We start from the raw sequence: 20224 nt of genomic DNA on the forward strand, positions 1-20224 counted from the left end.
CACCGTAGAGATAGAACCGCTCACCAACTCAGTGGGATTGGTGCATTGGCGAGACATTGGTGCAAATGTTACTTGTTTGTTGGCTGATTGGTTAAGCGAATACGTCAATAAAGCTCTGTTGTCCTAGCAAGGTAGGTTGAAGCCAGCCGATTTTTGATAGGCTGTCAGAAGTCGACTGTCACTGTCACATCTAGAAGTCGCTGCTCTCAGGTAAGGATGTCAACTAGCCTGCTAAATCTGATCAAGGTAAAGCGATTAGCTTTTGCTTGCTGTCGAGACCGAATGTTTATCCCGCACATAAATGCTTTTTGTCTGAATCAATGTCCATTCAGGGACAAAGCTGTGTAGTCTACTCCTGGCTGCTGCCCCTGACTGGGTGCCTTGTTGTTGTCGCCTTGTCAAATTGATTCTATTCTATCAGGACTGACAAACTCGCTGAGAAACTGCATGAATGGAACCGCTTGTTCACTGGGCATTGCAATGTCTCTCTTTGAAAAACAGCTTTTCTCGAAGGCAAACTCACTTTCGCTGTCGCATTTAAATAAACGAAACTTGTGTCACTGACTGTGACGATGTTGCCGATCTGTGTTACCACCACGTCACTTCCCCAGTTTGTTTTCTGAAGACAAATTAAATAGTCTTTTTGAGCATGTCATGCTTCTGGCTGTAGTGAGACATCGCCCCTTTGCAGATCTAGCTGGGCCAACAGGGCCGAATAGAAATGCTTAACTAAAGAGAATGATTTCCTTTGTTATTTAACATATATTGTCATTTATAAATTCACATCATGTCATTAACTTTATTTGCAGAAAGATTTGTAGTCATTTCCAAATGGTATTCAATTGTTATCAAGAAAAAAAAGTCCACTATCTGCCCTTTTGGCCCCCAATTGCATCACTCACTGATTGCAGATACTTGTGATTTTCTAGAACAGAGAGAATGACTCGAGATACAGATGAGAGAACCTTTGTACACAGAGAGCCCATTGAACTGTTTGTTTTGTTTCTTGCTCAATGAGAAAATGTATTGCACCCTATATCTATGCAGTAAACATTTCTGATGTGTATGTTCTGCATGTCTTTATTTCACCCTTTATATCCTCCCTATATAGCCTCTGCACACTCTTCCAGATACTTTCACAGGTCACCATGCAGTTTCTTGGGCGTCTTTTAGACACAGTCCACTCTGTCTCCAACCTCTTCTCCAACCCCTACCGCGTCAGGGATGCACAACTGTCAGAGTACAGCGGAACGGGCAAAGTCCGTCTGAAAGAAGAGGGACGGATGGTGTTGTACAGAAACTCTCCTAGCCAGTCATGGGACTGTCTGCTACTTTGCCCTGATACTCCTAATGTGGCCTTGAGGTGAGTTTTGAGGGTATGGGGCGGAACGAGTGTGAATTTGAGGGCTGTGCACCCCTTTACACTGGTCAAATATAGGACATAAAATGTGAAGGGTCTCTGCTCCTCTGTAGGGTATCTGTATATTGACCTCCTCCAGTCTTGCAAGTCTTCTAGTCTATTGCTTCATATTCAGATCTACTTTGGCTAACCACAAGGAGGGTTGGGGGGGGGGGGGGGGTCATGATGGAAAACAGGTTGTCAACGTTTACTTTTAGTAGATGCTTAATTGGTTAATTCGACTACAGGGCTGAATATCTGAATCCGCCACTTCCTGTTCCAGGTTATTCCAGGTGGGCTCAGAGGAGGACGCCATGAACTGGTTTCCTCAGTACGCCCTCAAACTGCGGCCGTTCTACGAGACGGTTCCCCTCAAGGCTGAGTCTGCCCAGCCAATCGTAGACTGCCTCCGCAACCACCCAGACTGGAGCTCCGCCCATATCGCTGTGGATACGGGCCTGAGGGAGTGCCTGAAGCACAACTATGTCCAGAGGTGCGGAGAGAGGAGGGGTTATAAGGGGTAGTGTTAAGCACGTTAAAACCAAAAGCTAAAAGGTAACATAATTAATAGGTTCATACGGAAGATAGTCTGAAAAAGCTAAAACCTCTACAGTAAATTCTGTTGAATTATTTGAAGAGGTAAAACTCCTTTTAAAGTGCTCAAAAGTAAGTCAAACCAATACGTTCCTGGAAGTACATGTTTTAATGCCCTATACTTACAATCTCTCCTGACCCTCCTCTACTACAACCCTACCACCATCTCCCCTTCTCCAGTCAGATCAATGCGCGGGATGGGTCGGGCCAGACCCCCCTACACCTGGCCTGTGAGCGGGGGGACGTGGGGTGTGTGAGAGAGTTGCTGGAGGAGAGCCAGGCTCGCACGGACGTCAAGGACCGCAACGGGGAGACACCCATGCACTGTGCCGCCAAGCAGGACTCGGCTGTCATCATCCAGGTGAGACAGAGGCCGCTGTTAGAGAGGGTGTGGTGCATTTTCTGTGAGAGGATTTTTCCTACCTGTGTACATGTGAGAGAGAGGCCTCTGTTTCCTGTGCACAAGTGAGATACATAGGACTGTTGTCTGGGCTTGTTACTGTTCCTTGTCCCTGAGCGTGTGTGACACTTTATAATGAAGTAACTACACCGTTGTGAAACCCTTGTCCCCCTCCTTCTCTGACTTTTCTTAAATGTCTGTTTTTGAAAACATTTAGAGAAAAAAAAATCTGGAAGCATATTCATGACTACCACAGCTTTTTTTTATAGCCAACATTTCCAAGTCACGTTCTGAAGCGCGATTAAAACCTGCTCCTGAAAGGCTCCTCACCGTAGCTTTTACCCTCATCATGGTGATTTGAAACTGACCTTACAGTTATGAATGGCATACCCATTTTAACTGTTATGGCGTTATCAGCAGCATAGACAGACAGACAGACAGACGATAACAGTTAATAGCATGATCAAAGTCATGAATAGAAGCCTGCACAGTGTGCACCCAGCTTGCAAAGAACAGACGCGTACCCTTCACCCGTATGTAGGCTTATTACATTTGTTTTACTCAAGCCAGAGTTTTGCTCTATTAGAACATATATTTCTCCACCTGGGTGTACATGTAGGCTACAGTAGCCTACGCGTGTCTGATTAATGATGAAGAGTACAATATCCATGCGCAGGGAGACGGACAAATTCACCCCAATTACAGACATTTGGAACACTTTTGTGTGTAACTTTATTGCTTGTTATAAGCCAGGAGACATCGTTATTTGTTTTGAATGTGGTTTGCATGGTAGAGCATAATAGCCCACAGATTTGTTTGTGGACTTAACTGACGTATTTGCGAAAAGGCGCAAATCTGATCTAATTCTATGGTTACATTGTGATACTAACATCAACAAATGTAGGTCTCCAGACGTCACTAGGCTTCTAGTGTTATAGAGCACACGGTCAAGTGTTCAAAGCCAATGGCTCTTGAGATTTGGCTAATATATCTAAACGTTGTCTGCTCTTTGTTTTACCTCCACTTCCCTCCTTCTTTCCCCTTCCCCTCCTTCCGTCCCAGGCCCTGTGTTCTCGTCTCTGTGCAGGGGTGAACGAGCTGAATGCTGCCGGGGAGACCCCCCTCCATGTGGCCTGTCGCCTGGGGAGGGTGGAAGCAGTCAAAGCCTTGCTGGGAGGTGGGGCCAGGTGTGACATCATCGGCAGCAGCGGCTACGCCATTCATGCTGCCATGAAATACAGTGAGAAAAGGTGAGAGTATGTAGACACTAGAAACGAAGCGGTCACCCTGCCACTGGGGGTTGGAGAAATGTAACCACTCTCAAATTCATTGACGGAGCTATAGATGCAAGGACTGACCATACATGATATCAAAATGATAGTTTCAACCATGCTTTGAAGCTATACAGTGTTTGTTTACAATTACATTCCTGACAAACAATGGAATAGAACAGGGTTATAGTTTTGGTTCTGATGGGGTAACACAGTTGAACTAAGCGTATGTAAGTTATATTGCTAAAGAATCAAAGACTTTAAATAATTTATTAAAAAGCCAAATGCATGTATCAATCCCAGATTGCCCCTTTAAAAAATACCTAATACAACAGTGAAAGCTTTGAGGTCAATGGAATTTTCCCAGTCTCTTTCACTTTTTGTGACTGACTGTTTCTGTGTTTGTCACTGGTCTATTTGTTTGTCTGTCTGTTTCTCTCTCTCTCTCTCTCTCTCTCTGGCTGTCTCAGCTGTGCAGAGGCTATTTTGACAGCAGACCCTGCCCAGCTGCAGGCAGAGGATGCTGTTTACGGAGGCACCCCCTTACACTGGACCAAGACAGCTGAGGTTCGAAAACACCGCCTAATAATCCCTGATAATCTCCCCCAGTTTTGATTTCTTTTTAGGGATAAAAGAAGGGGTATTCTCCTGAAAATTAATAGTTTTACCAAGCTGTTCCGTTATTGACCAGTATATTGATGAATACTGAACTAATGTAAAAATGTGACCTTTTAAAAATTAAATTGAAGTGAACCAGATGTAAACTTTTCAATTTGAAAAGGCGTATTTTTTAGATACAGTGCCCTGCATAAGTAATGGGAACAGTGAAGCATTTTTTCTTCTTTTGGCTCTCGACTCCAAAAGTTTGAATTTGAAATCAAACAATTACTCTCAGGTTAAAGTAGAGATGGTATTTGTGTACATATTGGTTTCACCATTCAGAAATTACAACACTTTTTATGCATAGTCCCCTTATTTCAGGTTACCTAAAGGTGATGAGACACGAGAATATGTACACAAATACCATCTCTACTTTAACCTGAGAGTAATTGTTTGATTTCAAATTCAAACTTTTGGAGTCGAGAGCCAAAAGAAGAAAAAATGCTTCACTGTCTCACAACCTCCCGAGTTGCAATGCAGTATGTTTTGGGTCATTGTCCTGCGGTATGATGAGTTTGGATGCATTTGCTTGTACTTGGGCTGACAAGATGTTTCTGTACACTTCAGAATTAGTCCTGCTGCTGCTGTCAGCAGTTACATCAACAATTAAGACAAGTGAGCCAGTTCTAGTGGAATGTACATATATGCCCAAGTCACTCCACCATATTTTACAGATGAGGTGGTATGCTGTGGATATTGGGCAGTTCCTTTTTTTTCTCCACACTTTACTCTTGCCATCACTTTTGTACATGGTAATCTTTGTCTCATCTGTCCACAAGACCTTTTTCCAGAACTCTCTTTTAGGCTCTTTTAGGTACTTTAGCAAACTGTAACCTGGCCATACTGTTTTTGTGGCTAACTAGTGGTTTGCACCTTCCAGTGTAGCCTCTGTAGCTGCTGGTAATGTCTTCTGCAGGAGGTAGTCTCTGACACATTCATGCCTTCCTCCTGGAGAGTGTTCATGGTCTGTGGGACAGTTGTTTTGGGATTTTTCTTCATCATTGTGAGCATTCGGTCATCCACTGTAGAAGGCTTTCTTGGCTTGCAAGGCCGTTTGCAATTTTTGAGTTCACCGGTCCTTTTTTAATGATGTTCCAAACTGTTGATATTTGGTAGGTTTATGGATTTGATTATGTTTCTGATAGATTTGTTTCTGATATTTCAGCCTCGTAATGGCTTCCCTGACACTCGTTGGTCCTCATGTTCACAGACACCAATAGCAGACTCCAAAGGCAAATGCAAAGCCTAAAATCAAAACTAGACATTGACAGCTCTCTTATGCCTGCACAAATGATGTGACAGAACACATCTAACTAACCAGAAACACCTGTAAGTCAGCCAAGTCCCTTCAATTCTGGGTACCCTGAAATACGGGGACTATGCATAAAATGCGTAATTTCTGAATGTTAAAACCAGTCTGTACACAAATACTATTAAAGCATAGCATCTCTACTTTAATCCCCCCCCCCCAGATGTGTCGTATGTTGCTTGAGCGAGGCAGCTCAGTCAACTACCTGAGTAAGACTGGGGAGAGTGCCCTCCACGTCCTGACCAAGCGAGGGCGCTTCGAGGCAGCAATGGTGCTGCTCACACACGGTGGCGAGCCCAACCTCAAGGGTCAGGACGGGAACACCGCCCTCCACCTGGCCATGAAGGTGTGTGTGTGTGTGTGTGTGTGTGTGTGTGTGTGTGTGTGTGTGTGTGTGTGTGTGTGTGTGTGTGTGTGTGTGTGTGTGTGTGTGTGTGTGTGTGTGTGTGTGTGTGTGTGTGTGTGTGTGTGTGTGTGTGTGTGTGTGTGTGTGTGTGTGTGTGAGAGACTGCTCACTGCAACTATTGACTTTTTTCAATCATTGTATTTTTGTAACTGTCTATTCTTCCGTAAAGTTTATATGGGGACTTTTAAATGTCCATTGAATAAAGTGTTATGATTTGATGATGTAATTGACTGGCTGCTGCTGCAGATGGACCACATGGAGCTGATCAAGGCTCTGATCGTGTTCGGAGCCGATGTGGAGATCCACAACGACTTGGGGGAGACGCCCGGCCTCATAGCTGCCCGCACCAGCAAAGGTGAGGGAGGGAGGGAGGGAGGGCATAAAGATGGGGGAGAAAGGGAGGGATGGTGGCTGGGAAGGAGGGAGAGAGAGACTCAATAAACATGAATTCCTGTAATGCCAGCGAAGCAGACTTGCTAGTGTGTATCAAGATGTGCTGCAAACATTGGTTACATTGTATCAGGCAAACTAAATCAAGTGCAGCTCAAGTATCTCAAAGCATTTGACAGATTTGACTCAGGTGTGGGTTTTTTAATAGAGCCATTTAAAATGGTGACCTCACAAGCCAGTACGGGAATCACAAAGCTAACATAACATAAACATTTAAAGCCAGTCCATTGAAGAGCATGTTTCATATTAGATGGTTAATAAAATCTTGCATGAATATGTTGGAGGTTGTGAAAATAACTTGAATGAATATTAGATGTGAAAGATCTGAGACTCATCGCCTAATATACTACTTGCAAGTTGTTAAAATGTGTTATCCTTGTGTAATATCTGTATTTTTACAGGTATTGTCTGTCAACAACCCCTCAATATATACAAGGTTTCCATGGTCAACCATTAATATGGGTATAAGTTAAAATGTCATTGACAGTATCACTCCAACACAATTGGACATACTGTTGTTGTTTTAATTGTGTATAGAATTTTAGCGTTTTACTGATGTGCACAAATAAACTGAAATTCAATCTTTGCTGATGAAGGCATAATGGAAATGCCTTTCAATGGAAACCCTGTATGCTGAGAACATCTGCATTAGACCTGGGTCAAAAAGTATTTAAAATACTTTCTAACACGTTTTCCATCTATCTAGAATGGCAGATGGGCATGATTTGCACTTTTGAAACTATTCCATTGGTTCCATTGTGCCAGGCAAGCTGTCACATTGTGTTGACATGTGTTCAAATACTATTTGAACCTAGGTCTGATGTGCATGCATGTCTCTATATGAATGATGACTCCTACTCCTACAATTCTGAGGTACAGTTCATAAGTAATGGGACAGTCAGGCATTTTCTTCTTTTGGCTCTTGAAATCAAACAATTACTATGAGGTAAAGTATAGATTCTCAGCTTTTATTTGATGGTATTTGGTCCATATTTCTGTCACCATTTAGAAATGACAACACCTGTTTCTGTCATATTATTTGTGCAGACAATGTCTAGTATTGATTCTAGGCTTTGCGTTTGCCTTTGGAGTCTGCCATTGTCTGTCAACATGAGGACAAAATAGGTGTCCTCATGAAAAAAAAAAAGAAAGTCCAGGAAGCCATAATTAGGCTGAAAAATCTCAGAAACCACACCAAAATCTTAGGCTTGCCAAAATCAACAGTTTGGAACGTCATTAAAAATAAATAAAATCATTGGTGAGCTCAGCAATCGCAAACAGGCTGGTAGGCCAAAGAAGACTTCTACAGTGAATGACAGAAAAAAACCAAAACATCTGTCCCACTGATCAGGAACACTCTCCAGGAGGTAGGCGTGAATGTGTCAGAGACTTCCATCCGCAGAATAAGTCACCAGCCAAGCTACACTGCAAGGTGCTAACCACTAGTTAACCTCAAACTTACATTTTGTGAAAAAGTACCTAAAAAGTCTGCAGAGGTCTAGAGAAAGGTCTTGTGGACAGATAATATTAATCTTATCATATACCAGAGTGATTGCAAGGACAGTTTGGAGAAAAAAGGATCTGCCCAAGATTTACAGCATACCGCCTCATCTGTGAAACATGGTGGAGGGGGTGTTATGGTTTGGGTATGTACAGCCACTTCGAACTAGCTAACTTGTCTTAATTGATTATATAACTGCTGACAGCAGCAGCAGAATGTATTCTGATGTGTACAGAAACATCTGGTCTGCTCGAATACAAACAAATGCCTCCAAATTCATTGGATGGCGCTTCATTATACACTCTGATGATGAAATCTGCTAAGTCGGATTTAAATCCATTTGAGCATGTATTTCATTTCCTGATCATAAGATTTTAGGGAAAAAGACCTAAAAACAAACAACTGAAGATGGCTGCAGTACAGGCCTGGCAGAGCTTCACCAGAGAAGATACCCAGCGTCTGGTGGGGTCCATGGGTTGCAGACTTCAGGCAGTTATTGCATGCAAAGGATTGCCGACCAAATACTAAACATGAGTGCTTAATTGGGACATTATATGAATCTGTCCCATTACTTTTGTTGCCCTGAACAATACAGTACAAAACGTATTGTAATTTGAAACCAACATGTACAAATACCCTTAAATAAAAGCTGACAATATACAGTACTTTAACCTCATAGCCAAAGAAGAAAAAAATGCTTCACTGTCCCATTACTTATGCAGAACACTGTATATACCGTGCATGTGCACGCATGTACTGTATTCTTTGCTTTTACACATCAGCTCATCGTGCTGTCATTCTCTCTCTCTTTCTGTCTCTCTCTCTCTTTCTCTCTTTCTCCCCGTCATGGCATGTGTGTTGTGTGTGCATGTCTCTAACCCCGCTGGCTTGTGTGTTGAAGGCCCCAACAGAAAGGTTCTTCTCGACATGCTGTGTAGTGTAGGGGTCCAACGGTGCCTCCCCCCCTCTCCCGACTCCCTTACTCCCAGCAAAGAGAGGGCTGCTGCACCTCCAGGCATAGGTAACGTCACCCCTCTCTGGGCTCTCTCCCACTACCCCAACATCTCCCTTTGGTGCCATTTTCATGCTTTCTTCCCATCTGTTAATTTTATTGTTAATAGCTTAAGTCCACCAATCCTTCTGAACCCCTCTTGATCCGTCTCTTGATTGTGTTGTGTGAACAAGACTTTCTCCTTGACTGTAAAACACATTGTTTTTCCTTTGTTTGTATCCCTCCTTTGCTACTCTCCCTCAATCCCTAAAATTAGTGGAAGGGGTATAGTGTCCTCCGCTCCTATCGAACACTATGGCTGAACTCTGCCCCTACCTCCCCTCTCTTGACCCTCCTGCCTTCTGCTTCTCCCCCTCCCTCTCTCTCTCTCCTTACGATGGCCCAATCCCTAAAGTGGGTCAGTCCTTCACTCACTTTCTACTGAAGCCTAGGAGGGACACGAGGAGATGATAAAGGGGGAAATGAGGAAACGACAGGAACAGGAAACAAATGAGACGGGTCATGATGAAATACTCAATATAATATATTGAAACCAAATAGCTGCTGATGTGTGTAGTAGCCTGTAAGCACTGACATATGAAATGGTTTATATAATATTATAATAATCTTGATAATTTCCATTACTAAGTAGTCCCTCTTCGTTCAGTTGTGTGTGAAGGAGACAGAGGAGGCGAGAAGACTTCACACACTCCTTCTTATGGGGCTTATTGATTTAACAAAAGAGAGGGGGACGGAGGAATCTACGATGACTTCGTCCTACCTCTTCTCTCCCCTGCCTCTTTTCCGCTCCCTCGTCCCCCATCCCTTTTCTCTACACCTTCCTTCCTTCATTCCCAGCCTCTCTACCCCCCTACCTCCTCAGCATCTCTTCCTCCCAAGCCCCTTCAGTTGGCCTTTATCAAATGATTCTCCTGAATACAGATGAGTATATGTGTAAAATGGAGACACAATTATCCATGAGGGGTACTCTGCATTCTATTTGTTGCATTGAATCTTTGTCTGCATTGAATCTTGTCTGTGATTGGCTGGCAGGGTTTGAAGACATCATGAATGTGGCGGCTAGAGTCGGAGCTATGAGTCGAGGCAGAGCGGAAGTGGACGGGGTCAAAACAGGAAAGAGGAAGTACGTGAGACTGTATTTTCCAATCTGTTGACCTCTGTTTCAGTTTGTGACTGTTATGAGTGATTTATTATATTGCTGAGTCTACTTTTTAAATCCTCTCAGTAGGTAACACACTGCCTTTAGTAGAAACATTGAATTCCATGTGGTATTGTTTTTGTTCCTCTAGTCTATAACTTATCTTTAACGTTCTCTACTGTATGATGTGTTTTATGTTGTGTGGGCCCCAGGAAGAGTAACTGCCGGGATCCTAATGAACTAAACTAGAAAGAGCTTTCCTAGCTCTGACAGCAAGGAAGTATGCCAATCACCTCCAGTAGATAGATCGAACCCTTGCAGCTGAAACCTGGAACTGTGTTCTGTGTTCATAAAGTAGGAGTAGTTAGTTTAAATAGACAATAATGAATCAGATGATATGCACATGTGGGGACCTGAACCTAGAAGCAGCACTCCTACTCTGAGACGCTTGATGAATACGAGCTCTGAAAAGAGTTAGCTCACCCTAACTCCCTAACTCCCTTTCTCTTCTTGTCCATCTATAATAGACAGACTACTGTAGTAGAGTTTACTATTCTCTCATCCCTCTCTCTGCCCCTTGTTCTCATCCCCCTCTCCTCTCCTCCTCTATAGGATCGATAGATTACTCTGTCTGGATGGCGGTGGCATCAAGGGCCTAGTTCTGATCCAGTTGCTGATCGCTCTGGAGAGGGAGGCGGGGCGGCCCGTCGTAGAGCTGTTTGACTGGGTCTCTGGGACCAGCACCGGAGGGATCCTGGCCCTGGCCATCATCCACGGTGTGTGTGTCCGTCCGTCTGTTTGTCTGCTCACGTGTGTGTCCATGCATACATTGTGCTAAGAAGCTAGGCGGTGACATTGGAGGACGTTTTGTTGTGAGAGAGACAGCCATATGTGTGCAATTGTGTTGTACCTGTGCAGGTAAGTCAATGGAGTACCTGCGCTGCCTGTACTTCCGAATGAAGGAGCAGGTGTTCAATGGGTCGCGACCCTATGAGTCGGCTCCCCTAGAGGACTTCCTGAAGAGAGAGTTTGGAGAGAACACCAAGATGACGGACGTACGCCACCCCAGGTAACCATGGAAATCGTGTCGGTCAATAGCGGACATGCATAACGATGATATCCCTTCAGTTCATGCTACGATTGCAACCATCATTCCACCGCACATGTCCCACAGTGCATTGTTTGCTAACTTGAGCAGTAGCATTATGTGCAGTATTAGTTGCGCTCCGTTTACCTTTCAGCATCAGTAGGCTGCAATACTGCATGTTAGCATGTCTTGCTCCTGCGCATTGGAATTGTTACAAAAGTATAAGAAAATGATGCACTTAAAAAGGTTTGCGTTGCACTGTGGTACATGTGTGGGAGACTAATGGCAGCAATGGTAATGATCTTTATGCACGTTCACCTTTCAGTAAGCTTATGTTAATTGCTATTTGGCTATTCATCTTCCATTCTAAGCACTTGGCGGTGAGTAAACGACTAAGTCCCAAAAATATCCCTTTGGTCCCAAGTTAGGGTAAGTCCAAATATCCCTTTGGCCCAAGTTAGGGTAGGTTCACCAAGACCATGGCCCAGAACTTTTTTTCGACCCGTCTATTTTGCCTTAGCTCCGCCCAAGCAAGGTATTTGATTGGTTTGATGTGTCGCGAGGCGTCACTCATTTCAAATGGCTTTCCACCCCTTTGTAGCTACTTTCTGCAAAGCATGCCTCTCCCTCCCTAATACTCCCTCTCTCTCTCCCTTTTCTCTCCTTCTCTCTCCCAGGGTGATGGTGACCAGTGTCCTGGCAGACAGACACCCAGGGGAGCTGCACCTCTTCAGGAACTACGAGCCTCCCTCCATCCATCGAAAACCCCCCTATGCCTCCACAGCCACCTTCAAACCCCTCACCATCCCCCAAGGTCTGTTTGTGTGTGTGTGTGTGTGTGTGTGTCTGTGTGTGGGTCCAGTTGTCTCCCCGTATGTAATGATCCTGTCATCTGAGTGCCAGTGTTGTTGTTGTAGGATGGGAGAATGAGGATGTGTTGGTAGTAGGATACACTCAGAGGCCTGCAAAAATACGTAGGATGGTGACTGATGAAGGTGCGTGTGTGCATGTATGTTTGGTCTGGTGACTGGGTTTTGAAGGGAAAGTGTCACAGCGAGTAAGATGAAATTGGTGAGCCTATCACATGGTGATACCGTTTTTTTTATCAATCAGTTCAACCGTATCAGTCAGGAGTTTGACTGTCGTCACTCTCGCCCAATCAGAGCAGTGCGTGTGGCGAGCTGCCCGCTCCAGTGGCGCCGCCCCCACCTACTTCCGACCGAGCGGGCGGTTTCTTGACGGAGGGCTTCTGGCCAACAACCCCACACTGGACGCCATGACGGAGATCCACCAGTACAACAAGGCTCTGAAAGCAGAGGTGGGTTTCTACGGATGTGTCCCAATCATCTGTCTTGCTCCCTTCCTCCCATCCCTCTGCCTGGCTTCCCCCTGCTTTGCTTAGGTTCCTCCCCTTAGATATTCTCCTCAGTGCTTTTTGTAAGGAAAGGCAGTGAGGAGAGAATATGTGAAGGAATAGAGGGAATGCTTTTGGGATGCAACCTCAATCTTTGTCTACCTTGCTCAATCCCAATCCAACAAGATGGGGACAAGACATTCATGCTCCCATCAACCCTCCAATTCCAGCCCTGTACCCTTAGAATACATGGATAGAAGCTCTTTCCTATCCATTCAAGCATGGTTTACTGTCTCCTTGTGGTCACAATGCAAGCCTTGACACTGTTTCAGCTGAAACATTCCTTGTTCTATGCCTTCATACTGCATATACTGTAGTGACTCTGAAACACTCTCAATTGTTAGAAACGCAAGGCACCAAAAGTATTGGAAAATTGGCTTGACAGGTGTTTCTGGTTAGTCAGGTGTGTTCCATCACATCATGTGTGCAGGCATAAGAGAGCTGTCAATGTCTAGTTATTGATTCTCGGCTTTGCATTGGAGTCTGCTAATGGTGTATGTCAACATGAGGACCAAAGAGATGTCAATGAAAGTCAATTCAGCCATTATGGCTGAAATATCAGAAAAATCTATCTTGAAACATAACCAAAACCTTAGATTGACCTAAATCATTCACAAAGACCAAAGTTGCTCTCTTTCTCTGCTCCATCTCTCCTTCCACCCTCCTTTCCTTTCCTCCCTTTCCTGTCTGTGTCCTAGGGACGAGGAGAGGAGGTCCAGAGGCTGGCTGTGGTGGTGTCTCTGGGTACAGGTAAACCTCCTCAGGTGGTGGTCAGCTCCGTGGATGTGTTCAGGCCCTCCAACCCTCTGGAACTGGCCAAGAGCTTCGTAGGAGCCAAGGAGCTGATCAAGATGCTGGTGGACTGTGTGAGTGGAGTGACACTGTTGTTTACACTCGTTTTACTCTCATGTCTACATACAGTGCCCTGCGTAATTATTTATAGGCTTTTTCTTTTCTTATTTTGGCTTGCTACTCGAACCGTTTCAAATCAAACAGTTACTATGAGGTTAAAGTACAGATTCTCAGCTTTTATTTTGAAGGTATTTGTGTACATATAGGTTTCACTATTTAGTAATGACAACACTTTTTAAACATAGTCCCTCTATTTCAGGGCACCAAAAGTATTGGGACAGATTCATATAATGTCCAAATGAAGCAATCATGTTTAGTACTTGGTCCCAAATCCTTTGCATGCAATAACTGCCTGAAGTCTGCGACCCATTGACTGGTGATGTTCTGCCAGGCCTATATTCAGTTGTTGTTTGTTTTGAGGTCCTTTTGCCCTTAGTCTCATCCTCAGCAAATTAAATACATGTTCAATTGGATTTAAATCTGGAGATCTATCTAATGCAACCCTTAGAATCTCCCCCAGTGTACTGCATTCCTCACTGGAGACACACAAATAAGCGCACAGCATTGTAACACTGACATGATAATGCTGCCAAACTTGCTCTCACCGTAATAAAATTGATGAGTGTTCATTATCTCACTTTCCCCATCATCCCAGAAACGGAGGCAGTGTGAAAAACAGTACAGCTTATAAGATTTATTTTCAACAATCAGTTTTCAGTTATGTTAGCGACTGGTCACGTTAGCCACGTAACTTGTACCAGTACATATCTCAAATATCAAATACAAATATTTGATCACGTTCAACAATCTGGCTAAAGTAGCATTTTCAGGACGTCTAGCACTTTTCTGCCCTCGATTTGGAGCCGCGCCTCGTAGTTGTGTGATTTGCTCAGATTTTGAATTGACTATTATTTTACCCAGTAAATCTACTCCCAAACAATGCCACACTGTTACCAGACTCTATGCACTAGCTATTCAAGCCTGTGGGTGAGGTTAAGCAGGTACTTAGTAAAAAAGGACTGGGGGTGAGGTTAAGCAGGTATTTAGTAGAAAGTACTGGGGGTGAGGTTACAGGACTGCAGATGCTGCATGCAAGGCAAGCTTTCCAATATGTATTTTGCCCACGTCTAGTTGACAAACCATGTTGTGGCTAACAGCTGACTTAACCATGCTGTTGTTTTCTCCCTGTCTAACCTCCTTTCCGTTTCAGTGCACAGACTCTGATGGTTGTGCTGTGGACAGGGCCAAAGCATGGTGTGAGATGACTGATACCATCTATCACAGGTTTGTCTTCAATCTCACAACTCTTTACCTATAATCAAAGCAACTACAAACGTTATGGACATTGCAATGAAGCAATTCTCGGTGTCGAGTAAGCTCATTCTTTCCCCCCTCTTCTGCCTCATGTTGTCAAAATGTCCTTCCACGCTCTCCCTGTCTTTCTCCTCCCTCAAATGTCTCTCCATCCCCTCTTATCTTCGGACTACACTCTTATGTTCTCTCTCCTTCCATCTCTCCCGCCCTCTCCTTCCATCTCTCCCGCCCTCTCCCCAGGTTGAGCCCCCAGCTCTCACAAGAGGTGATGCTGGATGAGGTGAGGGACGCTGTCCTGGTGGACATGCTGTGGGAAACCCAGATGTACCTGTACGAACAACGGGAGAACGTCCAAACATTGGCACAGCAACTACTGACTGGCTGAGAGGGAGATAGAAGGGCTGGGGAAAGGTTGGAAGAGAGGGGAGGGGGTGAGAGGGAGAGGAAAGGGGTGGGGAAAGGTTGGAAGAGAGAGAGGGTGAGAGAAAAACAAGTTGGGGTAGACCCAGATGAACTTGTACAGAGAAAGGAGGTCGCAAATACAGAAAGACGAGGTGTGTGCGTGTGCGTGTGTGCGTGAAAAAAAAAAAGATAACTCCCACAAAGACATGTATTTTCTCTTCCATGTGCATTTGACACAATACTGTACTATTGTGAGAGTGATTTGTGTTTTACTATGGAAATGAAAATCCAGATTTGCACACAGGACAAAGGACTAGGACTGAGAGACTGCGAATAACTCAGAGAGACATAATTCAAACACATTACCTCATCTTGATGACAATGAAGACCCCACCCCTTTCCTTATGTAGGGCCCAGTTTTTCCTAACCACATGACCATACCAGATAAAACTCTGGACTGAAGTTATACCCTATAAATAGAGACCAGGGCTCAGTATCCAAAAAGCTTTGTAACTAAAGTTGTACTTTATTTCTCTGGAAAGTCCAGCCAGAGCTCAGAGGAAGCAACAATTGTAAAATGTATGCTTGAGGGTCAGTCCGAGAGAAATACACTGTCATGTCAGCTAGGAAGCTTTTGGGAGACTGGCCACAGAGTTTTTCCTGGGCAGATCACAGGTCAAGTAAAACTGAAGGCCCCACTGATGAGGAAACTGAGGTGCACACTGGAATCTCAAAGGTCAAATGTGATGATGATTATTATAAACTGTTGCTGCCTTAGGAGTCCTTTGTAGCAGCTGTCAGTGATTTTGATATATCCTAAAAATATATGACATATTTTTTTTTATATACTCCTAGATTATGATTAATATCACTCCTAAATACATTAATGAGCATGGAACAAGCTTTGTACCTCTTCATAACCAAAGAAGGACCTATTGCTGTATTGTTTGTTTTTGTTTAGAATTTGTAAACACATGATGTATGGTATAGCTTCAAATCAAGTTTTGAAAAAGTAATGCACAACAGATAGGTCATAGAAATCTAGTGCTATTTGCATGTTGAAATGTATTTTCCCAATTGTTTACAATTTGTTGGTAACCCTGCCTGTAGAAATCACTGATAGCTGCTTTAAGACTAATCATATTACATGTATTTAATTAGTGTCATAGTCATTATCTATGTTCAGATCAGCATTCCTCTATCCTGACCCTGGGATCTCACAGGATGAATAAGATCTTAATATGATCTTAATATGACAGACCAACTGACCTTTTACCACTTATTTGTTGTTTTATGTCTGCTTTCTGTCGACACACAAACAAGTATAGTAACTATAATACCATGCTTCTTGAAGTATTGTTCTCATCAAGCACAGATACTTATCTGCACTATTATGTAAACTGAAGTAACAGTAGCGTCCTTTTGTTAACAATAGTTTGTTTTGTTTTCAAGTCATATTCAGTGTACTGTTTTCATATTGGGTTTATTATGATAATGTGGATGTGAAGATATTAATAAAATGTTGACCTGTGGAACCATGCATGTTCCTGCGTTGTGTTGTCAGATTCGATTAAATGACATGGTCTTTCCCAAACGTGGACAGATAAAACATTTAAAAACAATTAGCAATTATTTTGGCAACCCACCATTCACAGATAGCTTGTCTGTTAAATTAGTCAACAATTGTATGTCATGGAAGTACAACACTAGAGTCACAAAGATTGCAAATTATGGATCAGATTTATTGTCAGAAAGCCAGGGTAGGCGACTGCGGGAGGAGTGACCCCTGGGGCCTTGAACTAGCTTGGCAATTTGTCTACGAATCAGAATGATTTTGGCAAGCTTGGCAATGTTTGTCTACGAATCACAATGATGTTTAGGACTTTTCTGAAGTAGTTGAAAGGCTCCACAGAAAAGTTGGGGAACACTTTTCACCTTTCTGTCAATTTCTCAGAGATTGATTGAACTGCTATATTCAAGATGTGATAGAAACAACTTACACCTGTCTGCTTCCATTTGGTATAGATATTATCTCACTAAAGCAAACAGACAGGGTGTGACGTCTGTCTCCCGGCAAAAGTTGAGTTCCAGTTTAAAATATGAAATTCACAAAACCAGAACTCATAGCCCAGTACAGGGCTCCGGTACCAACCCTCTAGTAACAGGTTTGGACCTCGGGGTCCGGTGTAGGTCGGTGGTGGTTAGATTCACTCCGCTGTTAACAGCCTAAAAATCCCATAGTTCCTCCATAAAAGCTTCCTTCACTCACTTCAAATGCACTGAAAAGTCACCCCTATAAAACCGTGCACAGAAGCAGGCGACCTCTATGGTTGTACGGCTGCTCTAACCTTAATGAGTGCCAGTTGGTGTGGTTGCGGATATAAGATTTATCGGTATGGACAATATACCCAATGGAGGTAAAAATAAGGGACCAGATATAACCTTTAAGATCCTATGATATCACATGCACAGTAGCCTATAACTTTTTACATTACCAGGAAGAGTAATATGACTTATACTGAGTTCTACAATTTAGAGTAAAATGATAATACATCATTAAATTTCTTGAAACTGTTGCTTTAAATGCAGGTTATGATGTTTAATTAATAATTCAAAGCATTACAGCATAGCTAAAATATCAATAAATGGGGTTACAGACAGCTTGATTAATTGTTAACATGATAATACTAAAATGATATAACTTGAAAATAATAAAAACCTATTAGCATGTCTTACTACTGATCAGTGAAGATTTAGAGAGGCTCCGATTCCAAACCCCGTCGAGTTAGACCCGCTTCCTCTATCCGCCGTGTTTGTGGTCAGCTCGAGCTTCCTCTACCCAGCCAAGAGGCTCTGATTCCCCGCAGGGCTTCAGCCTTGCCCCTGACAGGCAGGATCCAGAAAAACTACTAAAATTATTTTCTTTTGGTATTGATTGAAGAATCCTGAATTCCAGACGATCCTGAACTCCCAATGTTCCGGAACTCCAATTGATCCTGAAATCCTGTGTCCAATATTATCTGTGAAACTGATGAGAACTCCTGTAACATTACTGTATCCAAGGGGGTTCCTCTTAAAACAATAATACTTAGAAAACAACAAAACTATAATAATTGTTCCTTCGTGTGAAAACCTATGATAAATGCTCCTTAGAATGAAAATCTATGATAATAGCTCCTTAGAATGAAAACCTATGATAATAGCTCCTCAGAGTGAAATCCTATGATAAATGCTCCTCCGGGTGAAATCCTATGATAAATGCTCCTCAGAGTGAAAACCTATGATAAATGCTCCTCCGGGTGAAATCCTATGATAAATGCTCCTCAGAGTGAAATCCTAAAGCCACAGCCCCAACAGCTAAGGGTTAAGCCCCGTGCTGAAAGAGAAGCTGTGGAGTTCTCAAATTTTGGTCTATTCCCTAAACTGAGTTCCAAATACTTATCAAGAAGACTCGTCTCCAAAAGTTGTTCGGCGGTGGCAATCCGTAAGTCAGAATATAATCAGAGTATGAGCTCCGGGCTTGGTCTCCAACACACTCAATCCTGCTCCAATGCCTCCAGTATTACGCTCTGCAGCGGGGGTACGCGTGCCCAGCGAAATGCCCCAAAATGTAGGTTTTATACCTTGGATAAGGTACCTCCCTGTCTGGGACACTACGTCAATGCCTGAATCACTGGGTCCAAGCCTGAATCATTGGGTCTATGTCTGGACATTGTCTATATCTGAATATTGTGGGTCTAGGTCTGCTTGCACAGTACATATCTATGTTTTGCATGCAGAACTTCTCTATCTGTTGTACATCTATGCCTTGGTTACAGTGCATCTATTACACTATTACACATCTTATTACACACTTCACATAGTTTGGTTCTCTGGTTGGTACACAGCAGGCCTGCCATGCTTCCTTTCCAGAAGTCAAAAGATTAGAAGGTGGGGGCTGCTGTTGCTCCGAATGTAGCAACCCTGTGGTGAGGCCGTTATCCCTTCCCCCAACCAGTATGGCTTCCAGGCTCCATTATCTACGCACTTTCCTATCGTATAACATATAGTAATTAATCATGTTAAAAGCCTTAAAAACCAGCAAATCGCTATATTCCTTATATTAATAATATCACACTTCACACAGCATATTTCTACTTGATTTCGGACGCCATGGCACTGTCCAGCTGGGGACTTTCCATTACCTGACCTGACCTTTAGACGGGTCTCACTTCCCATTTTCTCTCCTACAGCCGTTGCCCTTTGTACACATGACGCCAACTTTCCAAAGATATATTGCCTTGTCTCAGCAATCAACTCTGAGCAAGAATACACAGTTAAATATGATTAATTCTAGCACTTCCTTTGTTAGCGGGCCTACTCTTACAACGAGGCCTAAGCAGATATAGTGACACGGGGTCAAGCACTTGCATTCTAATTCCTCTTATTTAGTTATGCAGTTACACATATTCAGTTATAAGCAGTTATGCAGTTGCACCTATTTGAGGGATAGATCAAAGATAAATTTGTTTCAGGAACATCCGCAGCCACGGTGTCCCTCGTCTGGTTGGGCCCCCAGCTGCTAAGCTTTTCCTCTTTCTCGCAGTGTCGTGGTGATTCACCAAGGTTGCTCTCAAACCTCGGGCCAATCCTGCTGTGCTTAACTGGGTAACGTTGGGAATGGTGTTCAGGCCGGGGAAAGGCCATACTAGACTCGCGCTCGGCGACACGTCTCAAATACAAGGAGTGAACTGTGTACTCCACCTCCCAGTTAGTTGTAACACTGCTTGAGATGAAATGTAGCATTTTCAGAAAATGCATAAATCATAACCTGCAACTTAGCAATAGATATCTTCATTGAGCATTTGAAGAAATATCAGAAGACTGTTAAAACACTATTTTTTTTTTTAGATTAGATTAGATTCAACTTTATTGTCATTGTACAAGTACAGAGACAACGAAATGCAGTTAGCGTCTAACCAGAAGTGCAAAAAGCAGAAAGTGCAATGAACAGTATATACAGGTAGTGCAGTATA

General features: G+C 43.3%; 1 protein-coding gene across 2 annotated transcripts; it reads left to right on the forward strand.

The window, feature by feature from the left end:
* The first annotated feature begins 178 nt into the window (after nt 1-178).
* On the forward strand, nt 179-16749 carry pla2g6 (phospholipase A2, group VI (cytosolic, calcium-independent)). 2 transcript variants are annotated; one of them, XM_083697075.1, is made up of 18 exons: nt 179-210; nt 1112-1363; nt 1683-1892; nt 2174-2354; nt 3456-3643; nt 4135-4231; nt 5797-5979; nt 6286-6394; nt 8892-9011; nt 10035-10125; nt 10753-10916; nt 11059-11209; nt 11905-12041; nt 12391-12545; nt 13340-13507; nt 14704-14777; nt 15048-15218; nt 15269-16749. In XM_083697075.1, exons 2-17 carry the CDS (start codon nt 1149-1151, stop codon nt 15190-15192), a joined length of 2388 nt encoding a protein of 795 aa, XP_083553201.1. In that variant the 5' UTR covers nt 179-210; nt 1112-1148; the 3' UTR covers nt 15193-15218; nt 15269-16749. The 2 variants fall into 2 exon arrangements, with proteins under 2 accessions (XP_083553201.1, XP_083553202.1); XM_083697076.1 differs by lacking the exon at nt 8892-9011.
* Nucleotides 16750-20224: the final 3475 nt, after the last annotated feature.

Source organism: Argentina silus, assembly GCF_951799395.1.
Source record: "Argentina silus genome assembly, chromosome: Y".
NCBI classification, from domain to species: domain Eukaryota; kingdom Metazoa; phylum Chordata; class Actinopteri; order Argentiniformes; family Argentinidae; genus Argentina; species Argentina silus.

Bases quoted from the DNA above. Each gene is read 5' to 3' on its own strand.
- pla2g6 (XM_083697075.1), top strand. From the start codon at position 1,149: ATGCAGTTTCTTGGGCGTCTTTTAGACACAGTCCACTCTGTCTCCAAC. The intron at 1,364-1,682 runs GTGAGTTTTGAG...TTCCTGTTCCAG, and splicing joins ACTCCTAATGTGGCCTTGAG to GTTATTCCAGGTGGGCTCAG. The intron at 14,778-15,047 runs GTTTGTCTTCAA...CCCTCTCCCCAG, and splicing joins ACTGATACCATCTATCACAG to GTTGAGCCCCCAGCTCTCAC.